At 34.2% G+C, this 19,842-nt stretch overlaps 2 protein-coding genes across 2 annotated transcripts; one reads left to right on the forward strand and one right to left on the reverse strand.

The window, feature by feature from the left end:
- Positions 1 to 2,943: 2,943 nt before the first annotated feature.
- LOC133678456 (SNF1-related protein kinase regulatory subunit gamma-1-like) lies at positions 2,944 to 6,280 on the forward strand. Its single transcript, XM_062100752.1, has 6 exons — positions 2,944 to 3,260; positions 3,460 to 3,632; positions 4,174 to 4,344; positions 4,431 to 4,706; positions 5,115 to 5,278; positions 5,733 to 6,280. The coding sequence occupies exons 1-6, from the start codon at positions 3,053 to 3,055 to the stop codon at positions 6,028 to 6,030; spliced, it is 1,290 nt and encodes a 429-aa protein (XP_061956736.1). The 5' UTR covers positions 2,944 to 3,052; the 3' UTR covers positions 6,031 to 6,280.
- A 548-nt stretch (positions 6,281 to 6,828) lies between these two features.
- LOC133678455 (exocyst complex component EXO70B1-like) lies at positions 6,829 to 11,652 on the reverse strand. Its single transcript, XM_062100751.1, has 2 exons — positions 9,445 to 11,652; positions 6,829 to 8,444 (listed from the first exon to the last, which is right to left on the reverse strand). The coding sequence occupies exon 1, from the start codon at positions 11,446 to 11,448 to the stop codon at positions 9,466 to 9,468; it is 1,983 nt and encodes a 660-aa protein (XP_061956735.1). The 5' UTR covers positions 11,449 to 11,652; the 3' UTR covers positions 6,829 to 8,444; positions 9,445 to 9,465.
- Positions 11,653 to 19,842: the final 8,190 nt, after the last annotated feature.

Here is a 19,842-nt window from a genome sequence, read left to right on the forward strand (position 1 = left end):
TGAAAGTTTAGAAAACCACTTTATGAGAAACAAACACAGCTAAGAATGGAATCAAATTAAAGTGTCATCTCTTCCCATTGCTCTCTTTTCTTACCTTGATCTTTTTATTATTTTCTTTTCTACAATAAAAAAACTAAATTTCCTTTTCTAATTTTTTTGATGATTGAAAGTTACTGGAGAAAATGTAGAGGATGACTAGTTATTTGTTGACGCAAACAACACAGTTTTTATTTGCTTGTTTTTTAGTGTTTTAAGGTTAAACAAAATTTAGTTTTTTTTCAAGATATAAAAAGTAGGTCATAATATATTTTTTGGTATTTAACTTACGTGATAAAATTAATTATTAATTTAAAATCTTAAAGTGGTGTTTAGTAATAAAAAAAATCAATGCATTTACATTTTAGTCGCCTTAATATATATAAAATTATGAAACTCATGTTTTTTTATAGCAGTAAAAGTTTGATTATTTGTGATTTTTTAAAACGTGACATGTGTTGTGCAAATTATATTTTTGCTCAATGAAGATTTTCATGGTTAAAACCGTCATTTCATTGTTAAAATATTTTCCTATGGTCAAAACTGATTTTTTATGGTCAAGATGGGTTTTTTTAACACTTATTTTAGCTTTAAAATAAATAATAATAATAATAACAACCACAGCCGTAGCGGCAGCAGCGACCCTGTTGATGGGTGGTGCAACGGGGGCTGAACATTTTGCAATCATCTCATCCTCTCTCGTGCACAAATTTCTTTTCTCTCAAATCAATCTCAACCATCGAATCAAATTGCCCAAATAAATCTCAATTGTTAAATAAAAGTCTTATATAAGCTCACACACAGTGCACTGGAGCCCAAACCAATCCCAGTTGTTCGATCAAAATGGCGTCATCCGAGCTTATCCGCACATGGTCATAGACCAACTAAGGCACTAGGCCTTTTCATGAGGGGTCTAGTACATGGACTGGGCGATAGGCCTGTACAACCTTCTATCTAGCCAACAAAAATTCTAAAAGGGATGGATTGGATATTGGCACTTTTGTTTATTCAGGTTAATAATCTATTCCTTTCGATAGTATTGGTCATGAAAAAACAAATCAATCACGAAAAAATAATTCAAAATAAATTAAATAATGATTAAAAAAAATTAAATTTAAAAAAAATTAAAAAAATCAAACAAACGAGAATGAAATTAAAAATAAAATCCAGTTAGAAATAATCAATGTAAATAAAATAATTACAATTAAAAAAAAACTAATTTGAAAGGAAAAAAATAAATAGCTGGTATATTTTTTTACTAGCCAACACGCCATCCAAAAGTAATGGATGCCACATGTGTCTATTATTTTTTTTATTTGATTGAAAGATTAGAATAACCCCTCCTCAATGTTAACAAAAACATCAAGTGTGAAAAGCTAAAAATACATAAATAAAACTAATTTAAAGGGAAAAAAAATGAAGGACTGGTATAATTTTTTAATAGTTAGCATGCAATCTAAAAAAAAAAACCAAATCAAGACAAAACCAGCATGAGTAGATTCATATGTGCCACCTAAGATGGTTGGGTACACATTTAAAAATCAAAAAACACCTTGAATGATATTTTTTGGAAGTTGTGAGGCGTCGCCCTCGCCACTCAAAGGTAATAGATGCTGCATGTGCCTGTTATTTTTTTTTTAATTGATTGAAAGATTAAAATAACCCCTCCTAAATATTAATGAAAACATCAAGTGAGAAAAGCTAAAAATACCTTAAAAAAACTGAAAAACAAGTGGGAAAATACAAAAAAATCTCATAAAACAAAAGTTTAAAAAATTAAAGTCCAAAGTTAATTGAGTAATTAGACTGTAAGAAAATTGAAAATCCTATTACACCCCTCTAAGCATCATGCATTTATTTATTTTTATTCAAGGGTAATGAAGTATTTCCACGAAAAAAATAATTACGGAAAACGTTCACACCCCCCAATAATTATACACTTACATTTATATGCTGTAAAATGATAATATTACCCCTGTTTTTTTTTAAGACAACCAATAGGATTGCTTTTTCCAAGGGCAAAATGGGAGAAACACAGGATTGCTGTTTAGAGTATGGGTAATAATTGAGCAAACAGTCTAAACTCTAAACTATTGAAGGCCATAACGTGGCATCAGCAAAAAAATATCGACTACTACTTAGAAATAGCCACATGTCAGCATCAAAGCCACGTCATTTTCCAAGTCATTCTGTAAATGTCAAACTTGGGCGCCATGCGCGCTGTGGCGCATACTAGATTGCCACGAAAGAGGCCGCCATGAAGAATCGGATAAGAAAGGTCCCTTTCTTAAATAAGAAACAAATTTATAGGTCTACAAAGATAAGCTTTACCCATGTAATTCGTCAACTACTTTGACCACTCTTCTGCATCACCACCAATGCTCCCTCACACTCCCCCACTATCCACGTGTCCTTTTCTACCTTTAAAAAAATAATCTTTTTTCTAGTAATGTGGTGTAAATAATATTTTTCAATCTATTTATTCATTTATTTGATTTGAAATTATTAATGACTCTAAGAAATTAGTATATTTAAAATATTTTTTTAATGTGGAACTAGATCTTTGTTTATTATTATTTTTTTCATTTATAATAAGATATTATTTTCAATAGTTGCTTTTAAAAAAAATTAAAATATGAGATGATAATATAAAAAGTAAATTGATTTACTCTTCTTTGTAGCAAAAGTTTAAAAATAAAAATATGATATTTTAAGTATTATACACCAGAAATAATTATTCATTTTGAACGTGAATTCTTCTTCTTTTTGTTAAGAAAAAAATAATAAAAGTCATTTTTAATGGAAAGAAAGTCAAAATCTTAACGGTGATAAAGTGTGGGGAAAAAAAGAACAAAGTGAGATGGGTGGTAGGGGATAAAGGAAGATACGTTGTATTGTAATAAAAAAAAAAACAGAGAGAGAGAAAGACCTGCCTTGGATTTGCGCGCACAGAGAAGAAGAGAGACACTAGTCGACCTTTCTATACCGAGAAAAGAGATTGGTGAGTGGTGGAAAAATGGCAAGCATGCAGCTTATGAGAAGGGAAAGTGCTTTTGTTCATGAGGTTACGCAAGACAGTCCAAAAAGTCCAGAAGCAAGGCTGGGAATGAAAGTAGAGGATCTATGGGATGTTCAAGAACCACAGTTAACTCCAACTGAGAAACTTAACGCTTGCTTTGAGGGTATCCCTGTCTCTGCCTTCCCTCCCGCTCCTTCTTCTCAAGGTAAATAAATAATAGATACCCCACTTGTGTTAAAGCTGTAACTTGTATGTTAAAGTTATGAATTAGAGTGATCATGATCACTTTGGTTGTTTTGGTGTTGTTTATGATCAAGAGTGGAACTTTTTGGATACCCTTTTTGTTTTTTATGGAGTTCTTTCTTTCTATAGGAAAAATATTTACTTTTTATTTGGTTTTGTAGTGATCGAGATAAAATCAGACACCAGTCTAGCAGAGGCTGTTCGTATACTTGCAGAACACAAGATTCTTAGTGCTCCTGTGGTGGATGTTGATGCTCCTGAGGATGCTAGTTGGATTGACAGATATATTGGAGTTGTTGAGTTTGCTGGGATTATAGTGTGGATTTTACATCAGGTTAGGTAGCTGGCAAGCTCGCTAGCCAATTTTGTTTTTCTGTTTTGACTAATGAATGTGATTCCAGCATCCTTTTTATGTTTTCTTTCTATTATTTTTTATGAAAATGTTCTGTTTATTATTAGAAATTGGATAGGAAAAATAATGAAGGCAGGCTCGTTTATTTGATCTGTCAACAGTTTGTAATGTTTGACAATACAATCAATCCTTAACAAGCAGATTTAGAGAGGTATCAGGATATGTTGTATCTGATTTAGACAGAATGGGATACGCATTTTTTTTTCTCTTTATTTATTGATGTTGCTTCTGATCCTGTTTGTTCGTTGATTTTCTCAATTTATTGATGCTGCCTATGATCCTGTCAATGCTTGTATATAAGGTGATAGCAACACTGAAATTTTCATTTCTTCTTAAAAAAGTTATTTTAGTCTGTCGAACTATGAGAATGAGATCTATGGTGTTCTTTGTCTATTATTCTTGTGCTCTGGAGATCTTTTCTGAATGGTAATTGAAAATGGGATATTTATATTTTTTTTTCCAGTCGGAACCTCCATCACCCAGAAGTCCAACCTCGGGATCAGCTCTTGAAGCGGCTGTTAATAGAGTGACCAATGCTGCTAGTCTCGGGACCTTAGGTCCTGAAGATGCTGCAGCAACTTCTGGAAATTTTTTTGAGGCTCTGACTTCTTCCGAATTCTACAAGAACACGAAGGTTATGATTCATTCTTTGATGTTAATATAAAGCTTGTTATTCCTGATATTGTATTGGATCATCCATGATAACTTGAGATCATACAGGTTCGAGACATTGCAGGGTCATTCCGTTGGGCACCGTTTCTCGCTTTACAGAAATCAAACTCCTTTCTGACCATGCTTCTGTTGCTTTCGAGTTACAAGATGAAGAGCATTCCAGTGGTTGATCTGGGTGAGGCGAAGATTGACAACATCATCACCCAGTCTTCTGTTATTCACATGTTAGCGGAATGTGCTGGGCTTCAATGGTTTGAAAGTTGGGGAACAAGGAAACTTTCTGAAATTGGTCTTCCCTTGATGGCCCCTGATCGTTTAGTCAAGGTGCTTCACCTTTTCCTGTAAAGTATTCTTTAATCGGGTTCAGGGTGACTTGCATTCATGCTTGATCGTTTAGTCAAGGTGCTTCACCTTTTCCAGTAAAGTATTCTGAAATTGGTCTTCCCTTGATGGCCCCTGATCAGTTTATTGTGTTTAGCAATGCATGGAATGAATCATTGTGATGTATGAGTGTATTTATGTTGGCTACGGACCAATAAATCCTTGCATGCAAATAAATTGAGATTTTAATGGCACGTTTGAAATCTTGTCCCCAACTGAGAGCAGGTTTTTCTTGCCAGCAAGACTCCATTTTCCCTTGGTGTTTTTTTCTTCTTTCAAACAGACATGATAGGTTGTTTTGAAGGTTTACAGGCTAATGATACTCACTGAATAGTTACTTGTCTGTTTTAGGTGTACGAGGAAGAACCAGTGCTCCAGGCATTTAAGCTGATGAGGAAAAAAAAAATTGGTGGAATACCTATTGTTGATAGTAGCGGTGGAAAGGTAGTAGGCAACATAAGTATAAGAGATGTCCATTTCCTTTTAACTGCACCAGAGATCTACCACGATTATAGGTTTGTGGCTCCATTTACCCCCTAGACCGTGTTTTATTTGGTAGTTCATTTTTATAAAAATGTCCTGCGTTTTGTAGTTGATAATTGGAGCTCTCAGGGAGCCTAAAATATGCCTGGTCATATTGGTTCTCAAATTTATAAGGATTTTGTTGATGATAATAATAAGCTGGTATTTAGAGTCGATTTGGAAGCTGATGGAATTGCGAACTTTGATGATGATCAATTCTTAACAGTACATGCTTGCAGAATTAATCTGATTGAGCCAAAAGAATTTATTTGTTTTTCCTTTTAGACATGTCATATATTGATGAATCCATGAATATCTCAGGGTGGGCTCCAAGGGGTAAAAATCAGTTAAAAATTCTTGTAAAACTGAAGCTTGTAAGATCTTAGTTTAGCATCAAGCTTTCTTTTCCATCTCAGTACCACCACTCATTTAAAATACTTTTGACAGATCCATCACGGCAAAGAACTTCTCGACTGCAGTTAACGGCTACTTGGAGACGCATCAAGAAATCTCACCTTTTGTGCGTGGCATGGTGATATGCACAAAAAACTACTCCATTAAAGAATTGATCATGAAGCTTGATTCTGAGAAAATCCACCGGGTATATGTCGTGGATGATGCTGGGAATCTGGAAGGGGTGATCACACTGAGGGATATACTATCAAGGCTTGTACACGAGCCCCGTGGCTACTTTGGTGATTTCTTTGACGGAGTGCTGCCATTACCTTCGAACAGTAGAGTTTAAAGAGGTATTATAATGATCTGGTCATTTCCTAATAACTGACGGTGTTTTTCTAGTGTTTCTGCTAATCTCCTGATGATCATTAGACGTCTGGTAAATGTGGTGGTTGTAACATCGGTGAGCACCCTTGTAATGAGCTTTCCACCGCTCGGACATTGTTTCACTTTCTGTTTATCTTTGATGTACAACAGAACTCGATTTTGAACCCCTTCGTGTTGGAATCAAATAAGCAGGGCTTATTCTGCTTGTCTCACTAAGTTGAATGCTGAGTTTTCCATTTAGTAAATTTGCATGTTTTTACAGTTACTCTCCAAGCGTATTTTCTGTTATGTGCCCCTGTGCTTTTCTTTTCTTCTATATTCTGGGCGGAGTCTTTTATGCTCCGCAATAAAGCAGCAAGCATCTGATATGTTTTGATTTATTTTCTTGAGAATTGGATTTTCTTTCTTGGAACAACTCCATCGTGCTTCGTTAGGTGGCCTAGGATAACACTCTGAATGACACGAGGGGGAAAATAAGTAACAGGAAGACCCTATCAAAGAGCTTAGAGCAGGTTCCAAAGATTTCTGAGGCTGGACACCTTCTGATTCCAACAATATCTTTTTTGATTCTTTTGTGGGTCAAGACCATTCCAAAAATATTTCTAGCTCAGCTGGATTAGCGGACTCTGGATTCTGATAGAGCAAAATTCATGCTGAGCGGCAGACAGTGGACTGTTGATTTCTGGTATTGCATGTTGCTGTATTTTTTTGTTTTATGTTGATCTCAAGGATAACGTCTCCTTCAGTGGCATCAAGAAAATCAAGAAAAACCTTTTGCATCTAATACAATACACACATTCAGAATATTGATTTTTACAATTATTTTTTTTGCTGTTCTCTTGAATATTCTCTACTGCCGTTACTTGTTTCTGGACAACTAAGCAATTCCGCACCAAAACTGGATGATTCTCTTTGGAGGCAAGAGAACCGTCTTTACACTACATTCCACCGCGAATCCGCAAGTTCCTTCATCAAGCAAGAAAGAGCAAGCTTTTCTGAATGTCTTACACGTGGGTAGTGTCATTTTCTCCTCGAGCAAAGAATCAAATCAAACTTTTTCCTAAATGTCTTCTCTTGTGGTATCTATAACATTATTTTCAGTTCAAGCCACTACATAACCTATTTTAATGAAAAGACAGACAGGTTCCCTCATCGATGCAAGGCCGATCCTTCTTGTTGGCTGCAAATGGGAGCAACAAAAATCCACGGGCATTCCAATGTTTTACCACAGAGAGGTTCATATGCCTCCACTTAATGTGGGAGGTAGTATTTCACATCTAGGCAAACGAGTGATGTAACTTGTCTGACCAAGGCTGTATCAAGAAAAAACAAGCCGAGAGCCATGGCAACAATTTTGAAAGGGCAATAAAGGCACATGATGATCTGGCCCTCTGAATCGTATTCCTTGGTTTTAAGCAAAAGACACAGCATGTTTACTAGTCACATGTATTCGTAAGCATGCGGGGTATATGCTAATTAGCTCAGGGACCTCGTGCCCCCACCAGGTCGAGTTCCGATAAGTGACAAAAAGCCAACCATGAACCACCTGCCTGAAACCATTATTGAATGGGGCCTTTTCTTTCCAGAAACTTGTAGTTGCAGACAAATCATAGTATTGATTCGGAAGTTTCACCTCTGGACATTAAAAAGAGAGCACAGGCACTCGCTGGAGCAGCCCACTGTACTGAAATCTCTCTAAGAAAGTGTGAACGCCAACCTTCCCTCCTTTCCCTCATTTCGTTTTGTTGCAACATAACAACAGTGAAGATCTCTTCCCACTAGTATAAGACCATCTCAAACCCCATGCTCAACACGTTAAAAGGGATCCAGAATAAAAAGCAAGCATGATCAGGATGCATCAAACTAAAAAGCTTTGGGTTTTCAGTCGCCAACGCATTGAATGATTTCTACAACCTAACCGATTGGCTGTCTATTTTCATCAGGACTATGTTTCTAGGGATTCCCAATAGAGAATGCAAGGCATCTTCCACAAGATGGTGCGAATCAAGAGTCTATCACCCATAACTAAACGACTTGACAGCCTTTTCCCAAATCATGTTCTATAAGACATAAAGTACTTCCCTATATGATCGCAAGAGATGCATTCAGATAATATTTGCAGGCTGCTGAAATAACATTTTACCCTATTTGGACGTTAATTGCTTCAAGAAATAGGCATTCTTCAAGAAATAAACTGCTCTTCCCAATTGCTGAAGCCTTTCAAAGGCCTAACAGAACTTCAAAAACCATGCAAATTCAATTTAACACCAGAAGAAGGAAATGGTACCTCGCAAATCTCTTACCGATTGCAACATGCTAACCAGACAAATTTCTACACGAACTAGATTCTACTCCATTTGCTACGCTACTACCCCCCTGCATCAAACGGGCACATGTTCTGGGTCAGTCTCAAATAATTGGGTTTACAAAGCGTAATAACTAGTTCTAAGACAATCAGAACCCTGTGTTATGACCGGTCAGAGTCACAGGACCTCGGAACCTAACCAAAAACATACACGGGGACAAGCTCTACTCGTGTCTGCATGGATTTGATACACTATAAATACAAATTGTCACTGGTATCAAGTCACATGAACCCTAGCATTCCTCCCTCGTTAGAATCATAGACCTTTAAGTGATAAGAAACTTATGAATGAATCCTAAGAAACTCTGAAATATATAGTATTCCACTTTGTTAGGCACTTCTACATTTTCCAATATAAAAACTTGTTCAAAATTGCCAACTTGTTAGAATCCCTTATGGAGCTTTTCAGGTTTTCCAATACTGTCAAGGCTCTACCTCAGGACCTCCATAACCAAAGTTAAAAAGTAGTGAGAAAAGCTTTGATCACACTCATTTAACACTTCTTCATCTTCTAGTGCGAAATGTAGTTAAAAATTGTCAGCTTATATGATCCCTCATCCCATCATGATATACATTCCGATCATTTGCAATCAAATATTTTGCAAATACAATACAATAGAATGCTCTATCTCTAGGAGTTTCTAAGTGATATTGACGTCAAAACAGAAAGATAACATTTCATAGCTTCGATCCCATTACTCTCCTCGCACACATTACTTAGTCAATCACTGAAAATTGCATTGCCAAATATTACATGCCAATTGGAAAAGGCATGCTTAGTGGTGATTTGGTGACAGTAGAAATACATGAACAAGAAAGAATTCACAAGTAAAAAACCTATGGTCTATAATACATGTACAAAGTTTTATATAAAAGGGAGAACTGTTCGACTCAGAAGCCTGTGTTTAAAACATTACACTAAGAAAATACAAAAAGAAAAAGAAAGCATATGATCCAGATACAGCAAATAGTAAACTCTCTTTTTTCTAATCCTTGACAAGAACTTCTTACCTGTTAAAAGAGTCATGAATCCTATGAACTCTTTCTTCTAAGATGGTGAAGAACAAGGGGGGTCCCTTCAAACAAATCAATTAAATAATTCTCCAAATCATCTGGTGTGTACTTTATGTATTTCCCAGCATGTCTTCCACCCTCTAGCTGACTACCAAACCTCCCCATAAATGAGCGATAAGCTGGTAATACCTTTTGAGATATGGATATTCGAAGCTCTTCACGAAGTTGAGGATCTAGGACCTTCCAACCAGTCTGAATCCTATATATTTCCTCAAAGCACGCATTGAAATTCTTGAACCTTTCCTTCAAAGCCACTTTGGAGGCATTATTAGAACTCCCACCAATCCCTTCATCCTTCAAGCATGACAAGGCCTTAGTCCAAGCAGCCCTCAGATACGCTGTGGCATATTGGCGTATTTGGCCACGGTGTTTGCGGACCCATTGATCTCCCAAAATCTTAATAAGTTCTGAATCCTTAACTTTTTGCACCATGTACAGAATATTATTCATACGAAATATATACTGCATAGCACCATCCTCATAAAGTGTTGATTTCTTCTCGAGATTAGACTCCAAAGTCGATAACAAGGCCAACAATCTCCTTGCTATAGGACTCAAGCTCTCTAACTGTAATCTCTCACCATCATCATTTTGCAATCCATTTAACTCATCATCATCATCGTTCTCCAAAAGTGAATTCAGCGTATCACTATAATCCACAAGCAGTTTCACATAATTCATCACATACCGTGTAAGTGGATGAATCACTCCACCTAACATAGGCTTCCTAGAAGTCTCACTTTTCACAGCATTCTCAAACTCCACAAAAGTCCCTTTAGCCGCCCTTCCCAACCCAGCCAACACTCCTTTCGCCTCACTGTACACAAACTCATCCGTAACCATAGCTTCCAAATCTGGGAAAACACCAGACAATGCATCATACATATCCAAAATCCTAAACAGCTTCTCCGGTGACCTCCTTCCAATAGCCACTGCCTCTGCAAAATTCAACAACTGCATCAAACACCCTTTTGCAGTCTCATTAAAACAAACCTCCCTGGCCGAATCCGACCCACTAAAAATCACATCACAAAGCCTTTTCTCTCCTCTCAAAAGAACCTTAACGCCAATCTTAACAGCCCGAACCCACTTCTTCATCTTCTCATCCAAAGGCTTCCACTCTATCTTCTGCACTTCCTCAATACTCAACTTCTCAACACCCAAAATAACTAAACACTCGTCCAAAGCATCCCTTCTCACACTACTATAAACCTGCACACACTCTTTCTCATACCCTGATCGCATCATTCTATCAGCAATCCCTTTCAAATCCATAACCGCCTCGCTATTAATCAAATCAACACACAAATCATCCCCTAAACTCGCTCCTCTCTCGTGAAAACACACACTCCCAGTCTCCACTTCTCCAAAATTCTCAAACTCCTCGTCAATTTCCCCTTCATTCGCTGCAAATGAAAGCGAAACCCTCCTAATAGATCCATACAAACTCTCCGCGTCAAGCGGAACAGTATTCCTTATCAGAATATGCCCAAACTCCTCTTCCAATCTCGACATAGCCACTTGAACCAGAGTCTCCGCCCGGTCCAAAACCTCCGAATCAGACCCGACCGATAAATTATCTAACAAATCAAGAATCTCATCAATAGCAGCTAAATAATATCTAGATTCCCCCGCCGAGTCATCCCAGGAAGAAGCTCCGGCGTTGGAGGACATGCCGGAGTCTGACCGGAGAATGATCTTCTCGGCGGCGTCTAGAATGGAGGACTGAGATTCCGAATCGGTTTTGATGAAGTCGGATATGTTCGATAAACGGTTATCAAAACTCGAAAGGATTAATAACATGTCTTCGCGTACATTTTTTGTAGTGTTTAAGCTGTTCACGATCTGCTGCGCTGTTGCCATGACACGGTCGTCTGCTCCACCGCCTCCTCCCCCTCCCCCTCCGCTGGTTAGACTGCTTGTCGTGGTGGTTGTGGCCATTTGATTTTTGGGATTTTAGGGATTTTGTGGAAGGGGTTGAAGTGAACTGTTTTGTTTTTTTTTTTTTTAAGTGAGCGAAGTAATCGGGTGTTGCTTTCGTTTGGTTGGCCGGGTGGTCTGAATTTCTTTTTTCCTTTCTTTGTTTTGAGAGAGTTTTATGGTTTTGTAGTTGTAGACAAGAGAGAACAGAAGTACTTGTGTCGAGTCAGGCTAGACTTGTCGTACTTGTTGATTTGGTAAACTACATGTTAGCCCCTACATTTTTCATAATATTTCATTTCAGACACTATAGTTTTACATTTCTATTATACCCCAAATCCGTGCACTAACAGCATCAGTAGACAACCCAATTTTCATTTGCTAAAGCTCAAAAACGTCAAATGATGAGATTTCTTAGTTACCCAATTTCTATTATATTGTTTTGTCGTGAAAAATTGAGCGCTGCACGATTGTTTTTTATAAGGACTGAAGTGAACATTATTGTAAATTTAGGAACTAAATAATAGTTTACTCTCGTTGCTCTGCGTGTCTGGATGGTGTCCAGTCAGGCGTGGGCTGCTGCTTGTTTTTGAGTTTTACAAGTCGTCTCCTCCTCTTCATTGTAATGTTATTCGCGCATGCTGACAGCGGAAGAGGAGGATACGAGGAGTACAAGAATTCAAGTTTGGCGGACGGACGTAGCGGTGTCCAATATTTGTATGCAAGGGAAGACAGATGGGTGAAATGAGACTTTTTGAAGGCGAAATTATTAGTTTCTAATTATTTTTTCTCATGTCTAAATTATTTTAATATGTTAATATTAAAAATAAATTTTAAAAAATAAAAATATATATATTATTTTAATATATTTATAAACAAAAAATATTTTAAAAAATAATTACTATAATGTTTAAACGGTATGCTAAACTTAAAAGAAGCTGTTTTTTTTTTTTAAAAAAAGAATAAATTTGGAGTTGTTAAAAAAACAAATTAATATTTCAAATTTCTAAAAAGTTGATGTTAAAAGAAAAGAAAAATTGAAATTTAATACTCAAAATGCAATATTTTTCCATATAGAAAAGTAGTTTTTTATTTTTTTTAATTTATATTGAGTTAAGTTTTTCAATATACTTTTTCACGGTTTTTCAAATAAAGAGAGAACATGGACGATGTAATTTTTTCTTTATCATAAAAGCATATTTTAGAAATGTAAGATATTAGCAAAAAAAAATATTTTTATATTTAGTCAATGTCATAGATTTAATTCTTATTATAAATTTAAAATAAATTCTTTTAAGTTGATAATATAACTTTTTTATGGTAATTGTTAATTTGAATGAAATAAAATAAATATTTTATAATCATATTATCACAAATACAAAATATTAAAATAAATTTTATAAATTATAGTTTTATTTTTTGTATAAAAATAGTTGTATTCTTGATGTATTTTTTATGAAAAAAATTGTTTTTATTTTCAACAAATGAACAAATTGTTTTAATTTTCATTAGAAAATAAAAACTGAAAAGGGAAACTGCACGTTGTTCAATCTCTTACTTTTTTTGTTTGTCTATTCCTCTTCGTGTTGTGGTACAAAATAGCACTTGGGAATTAAAAAAATATTCAAAACATTTATTGTCAGATTTTTTTGTAATTAATTTCTACATAGAAATTGAATATGAATAATATGCAAACTCATGGTACTCGACTGTTCTGTAGTTAAACTAGGCTTTGGGATCGTGATTTCCTGCGGATTGGATAAAAGCACGTAGTTGTATTAAAAAATATAAATAGTATTATTTTTATTTGTTTGTAATAAAATATTTAAAATGATAATTAAAAAATTAATTAATCATTATAAATATTAATATATAAATAAGAGTTGATGTGATTTGTTCGATCAAGTGAGCAAACAATAAATTGGCTGCCTATCGTAAATGGTGATCTGATTAAAAAAAATGCATTTGTAATTTTAGTCTTGTATAACTTTAGCTTTAAATGTGAAAACAAAAAACTACCAGAATATTAAACTGGAAAAACATTTGAGAGAGTGAAATGAAAAAACAAATATGAATTATATTGATCCAGGTTAACATGTGAAACTTACAATCGGGTAATAGACACAACCATAAGAGTTAACCCGACTAGATAATTTATCTTTCTTTTTTCTTCTCTCATTCTCTTATCGGCTGGACCTTTATCGGGTTTTAATTGACCACAAATCAAATTAAATCTAGAATTTGAGTTAAAACTTTAAAAATACGTCATACTATAAATCCCAGACAGCTTTAATCAACAAATAAAATTTAGAATCCGGGTCAAAATATAATCTCAATCAGGCATAATTTTTTTAAGTTGGGCGATAAAAAATGATGAAATTATTTTTTTAAGTTAAATAAAAAAATCAATGATAACAAAGGGCTAAATTACATTATTATTTTTAATAAATTCAAGGGGGGTGAATTAAAAAAAAATACCTTACATGCGGTATTATGACCCGTCAAATCAACAATTCGCGCCAAAAGCTCAATGGGATCTAATAATATTTTTTAATAAATTTATGTTGCATCTAAATAAAGACTAAAAAGAATTGAAAAAAAAAACATAAAAGAAAAGGAAAAAAAGAGCTTAGGTGCTTGGGCTTGGGCCTTATATATTTTTATTTTTTAAAGAAGAGGACGACATATCATTTGCTCATTTTATTAAAAAAAAAAAACAGCACGTCACTTATATACTCAAATTTTAGCCACTACATCGATGGCCGAAAAATCAAAATAGAGGTATTTATGCTAGAAAATCTTTTTTTCAACCCATTTTAACCAAGAAAAGACCTTATAAACACTGTCACAACACTTAGAAATCAATTTGTCAACCTAAAAAACTTTTAAAAAAACCCCAAAACATGAAATCAATCTGGGTAGCATTTTTCTTCATTGACCTTGATCTACTATTTTAGGTAATATCGAGGTTTGAAACAACCACCTTTTCAATCCTTTCGTCAAATGAAACCGGTTGACATTAACACAAACCAATTTAGTGGCTAGAATATGCGAAAACAATGAATTTCTCTTTTTATGATGAAATCCAACAAAAAGTTTTCTATCCTTCAAAAACTAGGGGCTTAGAAACAATAAAGATGAAGTTTCGTACTAAAAATGAATTTAGAAAAACACAAAGGACAAAAAAGATCTAATTTTATAAATTAGACAAGTATATTTTCAACGTCGACTTTAAACACCCTATCTATTTTCGACGTCATTTCTAAGCTGATTCCTATCTTTTAATTTTGTTCCTAGCCAATAAAATTGATGCAATTGAATGCTAATTTTGCAATTAAGGGATACAATCATAAAAAAATGATTAAGGGACCAAAGTGAGGATAAAATTAAAATATCATTACTTCAATTCAAAATGCTTTATGTTTGTTTTTTTTTCAGTCCTTTTCTTGTCAATATTTATAATTTTAATAGTAAAATAATTAAAATTTTATTTTTTTAAAATAATTTTTTAATTTGATCTTTTTATTTTTTTTTCTTATTCCGCCCCTGCTCATCTACCTTTATATATTAACATGAAAAAAAAAAAAGTTTACAACAGGAAACAAGAAGTCAACTTAATCTTGATACACAAAATTATGTTATTATAAAAACCTCTCAGTACGGGCATTATTCAAATCGCAGAGAGTCTACCACAGAGAAATTCTTAATAGGATCATGGCTACATTAATTGCTTTCAAACATCAAATCAACCATTTTACTTTGTTGAGAAGTTTTACAGATCACTGTTCTGTGAATGCGAGTTCACCAATAGAAAATCCTTAATCCGTTCATGTGCTCAGCAGAAGGAGAGACAAGGCAAGGGACTGCCAAGATCATAGGTATATAGACGTTGATGTTACCTTAAAGATTTAATTTTTAAAGTGTTTTTTTATTTAAAAATATATTAAAATAATAATTTTTTAAATTATTTTTAACATCAATAATATAAAAACATAAATATATATATATATATATATATAAACACGCAAACAAGACAAGCTATTCTTCTTTAATCCAATCTCACCATATCAATAATATTTAAAACATCCGATGCTGTTAGGCTGCTGTATTTCTAATAAAAAAACTCTAGTTATCAACATTAACATCAACTTGTTTTCAAATTAATCAATCAATCCATGCCGTGCGACATGCGCCACCGTCAACTCTCGACCCCCACAAAAGCTGACCATTTCCAGGGGCAAAAAAATGTCTTCCTGCTGATCCAACCACAGATATGTTGTTGTTTTGATTGAATCTAAGAGAAGGCTGCCTCCTTTGTCAAATCAATTTCGCCACCTAATGTGTTCTGACGTGATGTGGTTTCACACTCCATCGAACCGGTTGATGAGCCCTCTTTCCGACGACTTTTCTGTGTTCTTTTGATTTCTAGCTAGATCGACGGTTTTGGGATTTATTTTATTTGCAAATGGATGGTTTGAAACCATGAACTTAGCAAGGGTTTGGTTCAAGATGTTGAGAGATTTAAGAACCTTCGATTGCTTAAGATTGTTAGCTAACCAGTCTGGTCAAAAAAGCAATTGTCAAACTCTTCTATTTTGTATTTGATTATTTTTTAAGTTCAAGTTTAAGTATTCAATCAAAATGCTGAACTCTTTTAAATTTAATTCACATCATGACGAAGACCAACCATAATCCCAGGATTAAGAAACTTAATTTTAATTAAACCCTTTATTGTAACCTCACTATTTCCTGTCTTTCGTCTTTTCCCCCTCTATCCCTGGTATTTTAAGAACCGACTCCTATGTATCATAGTTATTAAATCCGGACCGGTCTGGTGGGTCAATCTGATTGCTGAACCAGTACGAGTTTGTTAAAAGACCGGCTTGTACAACAACCTAGCAAAACCCGGTCAGTCCGATGATTGAACCGGTCCGAGTTTGTTAAAAGACAGGCTGGTACAACAACCTAGCAAAACCCTGTCGACCCATGACTCGGGCGACCTGAGCGAACCTAGACGAGACCCGTTGTTTTTTTTTCTTCAAATGTGGTTTTTCTTCTATACACCTTTTTTTTCATATTTTTTTAGTTGGTTATTAACACTTTTTAAAGTTCATTATATAAATATTATAATAATATTTTATTTTTTCAATGTGGAATTTGAAATTCTTTAGTATACATACTCCATGTTTCAAAAAAAATAATATTTTTTCAATGTGAGATTTGAAATCTTTTTGTATATATACTTTATGTTCACAAGAAAAAAATTTATGTTTTTTAAATGTGGGATCTGAAGTCTTTTAATATATATATTCTATGTTCTTAAGAAAAAAAATTATTTTTTCAATGTGGGATTTAAAGCCTTTTCGTATATATACTCTATGTTCACAGGAAAAAAAAAATTATATTTTATCAATGTGGAATTTGAAACCTTTTAATATATATACTCTATATTTCCAAGAAAAAAATTATTTTTTCAATGTATAATTTAAATTCTTTTCATACATATATTCTATATTCACAAGAAAAAAATTAAGTTTTTTTAATATGAAATATATATATTTTTTAATATTATTTTAAATTTTATTATTTATAATATGTATAGCTTATATTCATATAATTTTTTTAAAATTTTTTTATATAAAATATTAAAATTTTAATTTTTAAGTTAATTCATGAAATTTGGATCCAATTCCAACGGGATGAATTTCTAGACAGGATTTGATTACAATGCCATGAGGATGGAATAACGGCCACATAATTTGATGAAAAACACAGGCTTGCATTTCCGTAAGCTATCATTACTTTCTCCCTTTGTCTTCATTTAGCAAGTGCGGTCTCAATTCCGAGCCATTCTTCTCCCACTTTCTGCGCAAAAATTACTTGATGGCGGCCACAGAATAACTCCATTCCGACCTTCCGTTATCAAAATCACATGAACTTGAAGAATTAGAGTTCGTTGATTGATACGCGGAGACTTAGAATAAATCAAGTTTCTCAGTCCAGTCAAAGACGGGTTATAGAAAGACTCCAGATGCCTAAGTTCTGGAGAAATTCAGTACCACGACGGAATGATAAGTTGATGTCATTGCATATCAATCTGTAACTCCACCCCTGATTTGGGAAAACGGAATTCGATAGCTGCTTGTGCCTCAAGTGCAGAGGTGCTCCAAATCCAGGCCAAGACTTGGTCCAAAGTTCTACAGATATTCAATGACATGATGGGTTATAGAAAGACTCCATACACGCAAATCCTAAAGATATTCAATAACGTGACGGGTGGGTTTATGATAGATAAGCATGTTTTGAAAAATTATTTTTTCATTTAGTTTTTATTTAAAAGGCTCAAAAACAGGGTAATTATCTAGTGACAGTGAACTTAAATTTATATCCAACATCCTTTGCCTTGGCAAAGCAAAATATCAAGTATAAATAACATGGAAGTGCCTTGTTTTCATGCTCAACATCAGACGATGTTGAGAGTGAAGCCCAAGCGGGTATAAGTCCAGTTGGTTGTCAGATCTAACATTTTTTAGTTCAGTTATGCACTGAATCTAAATAAATATGAGTCTGACAAGGTATCAGACTTAATATCTTTAAGTTCAGTTACGCACTGAGTCTATGTAGACTTGAGTTTGGCGAGCTGTAAGACCTAATATCATTGAGATCAGCTACGTGTTAAGTCCTAGTAGACATAAATCTAGTAAGATGTCAGACCCATTATCCGAAAGCTTGGTATCATGCCAAGCTCAAGTGGATATGAATCTAACGATCATTATAGATTCCATGTTAGGCTATAATGTTTCATTTGTTTATTCTTATGATTTTTAACACAAAATGTTAACATCAAAGATATTCATCTCTCTACACCTCCAGATATATAAAAGTTTTCTAAGGACCTACTATATTCTCATAGCCATCAATATTATGTAAGTAATATTTATCTCATTAATATTGTGTAAGATATATTTATTCCTTATTTAATGTTGTGTAAAATATATTTATCTTTTATTAATGTTATTATGAGAAAATGACTTTCTAACAAAGTGACATGGTTCAGAGGTTATAAATGCCCCTAACCACTTAGATAAATGGTTCACAATATTCTTTCTTTAGTGCATACATATTTTTAGAGTATCTCTCTAAAATATCATTGCATTTTCTATTTATAAATATCATAGTTTTAAAACCCGACCCGACTCGATAAGTCGACCCGGGGCTAGAACTAGACTGGGTTTATGAAAAAATAAAAATAGCTAAAAACTTGACTGACTTGGTTGCAACCCGTTGACTATTTTTTTTATTTTTTTTATCAAAGTATTGTTTTTATTTATAAAAAAATTGAGGCTGACCCGATCAAAACTCGTGACCTCAGCCTTGAGCCGGGTTGAAAAACTCTAATAAAAATATTTAAGTATATAAAAGTCCACAAATTTATTAAAATAATTTTTTTTATGGATATCAATCATCAACCATTTTGAATTACCAAGTATCAAGTCCTAGCTCCCATAGTAAAAATAAATCAAATTACTAGAACCGATTTTCCAGTACAAAAATCTTGTTGAATATTTTTGGACGTCATCTGTTTCATTGCACGTCAATTTGCAACTCCACCCACGACAGCTGCTTGTGTCATGAGTGCAGGAGTGCTATAAATCTAGGCCAAGACTTGGTCCATGAATACAATGGATCAATTTGCATATCCATCGACTACAATAATATTGCATTTTTAAATGCTTGGTCATCCCCTATCGACCACGAACTCAATGAATATGAACTTAACTTCAAGGAGATTCTAAACCTTTGGCCCGTGACAGATACACATTAAAATAACCCCAGGCAAACCTTCGGCCTCGCTCTTCATTCTGGACTGAAGATGGTAAAGGCTCCACCCTGCTTTTACCATGTGATGTAAAATAAAAACATAACAGAAGAATCTTACACCAAGTTATGATGAATAACGTGACATCAAGAATCTGAAACTGATAATATCAACTGCTCTTTTTTGTTGCATCATGTGTTATCTAGGAAACTTTCCCAGCAAAAAGGTCTCCGGTTTCTCTCATTCGTAAAAGATTCTGGCAAAAAGACACATTGCTGCAGCCAGCAAGTACTACTTAGTGCCCAGTGTTTGCATCACCACCAACTTAGAGCCAGTTTGATATTATACGAGTAGTTACTTTTCAAAATTTTTACTTGAAAATGCATCGGGATAATATATATATTTTTTCATATATCAAAGTAAGTCAAAACAATATGAAAACACTAAAATCAATTAATTTGAAGCAAATAAAAAAATGGTAATTTTTTTTTCAAAAACATTACATGCAATGAATGACATGACCAACATACCATTCACCAGTAACATCATCATTGACTCCACAATACAAACTACTAAGCACGGTTACATGTCTAAAT

Source organism: Populus nigra, chromosome 18 (assembly GCF_951802175.1).
Source record: "Populus nigra chromosome 18, ddPopNigr1.1, whole genome shotgun sequence".
In the NCBI taxonomy this organism is placed as follows: domain Eukaryota; kingdom Viridiplantae; phylum Streptophyta; class Magnoliopsida; order Malpighiales; family Salicaceae; genus Populus; species Populus nigra.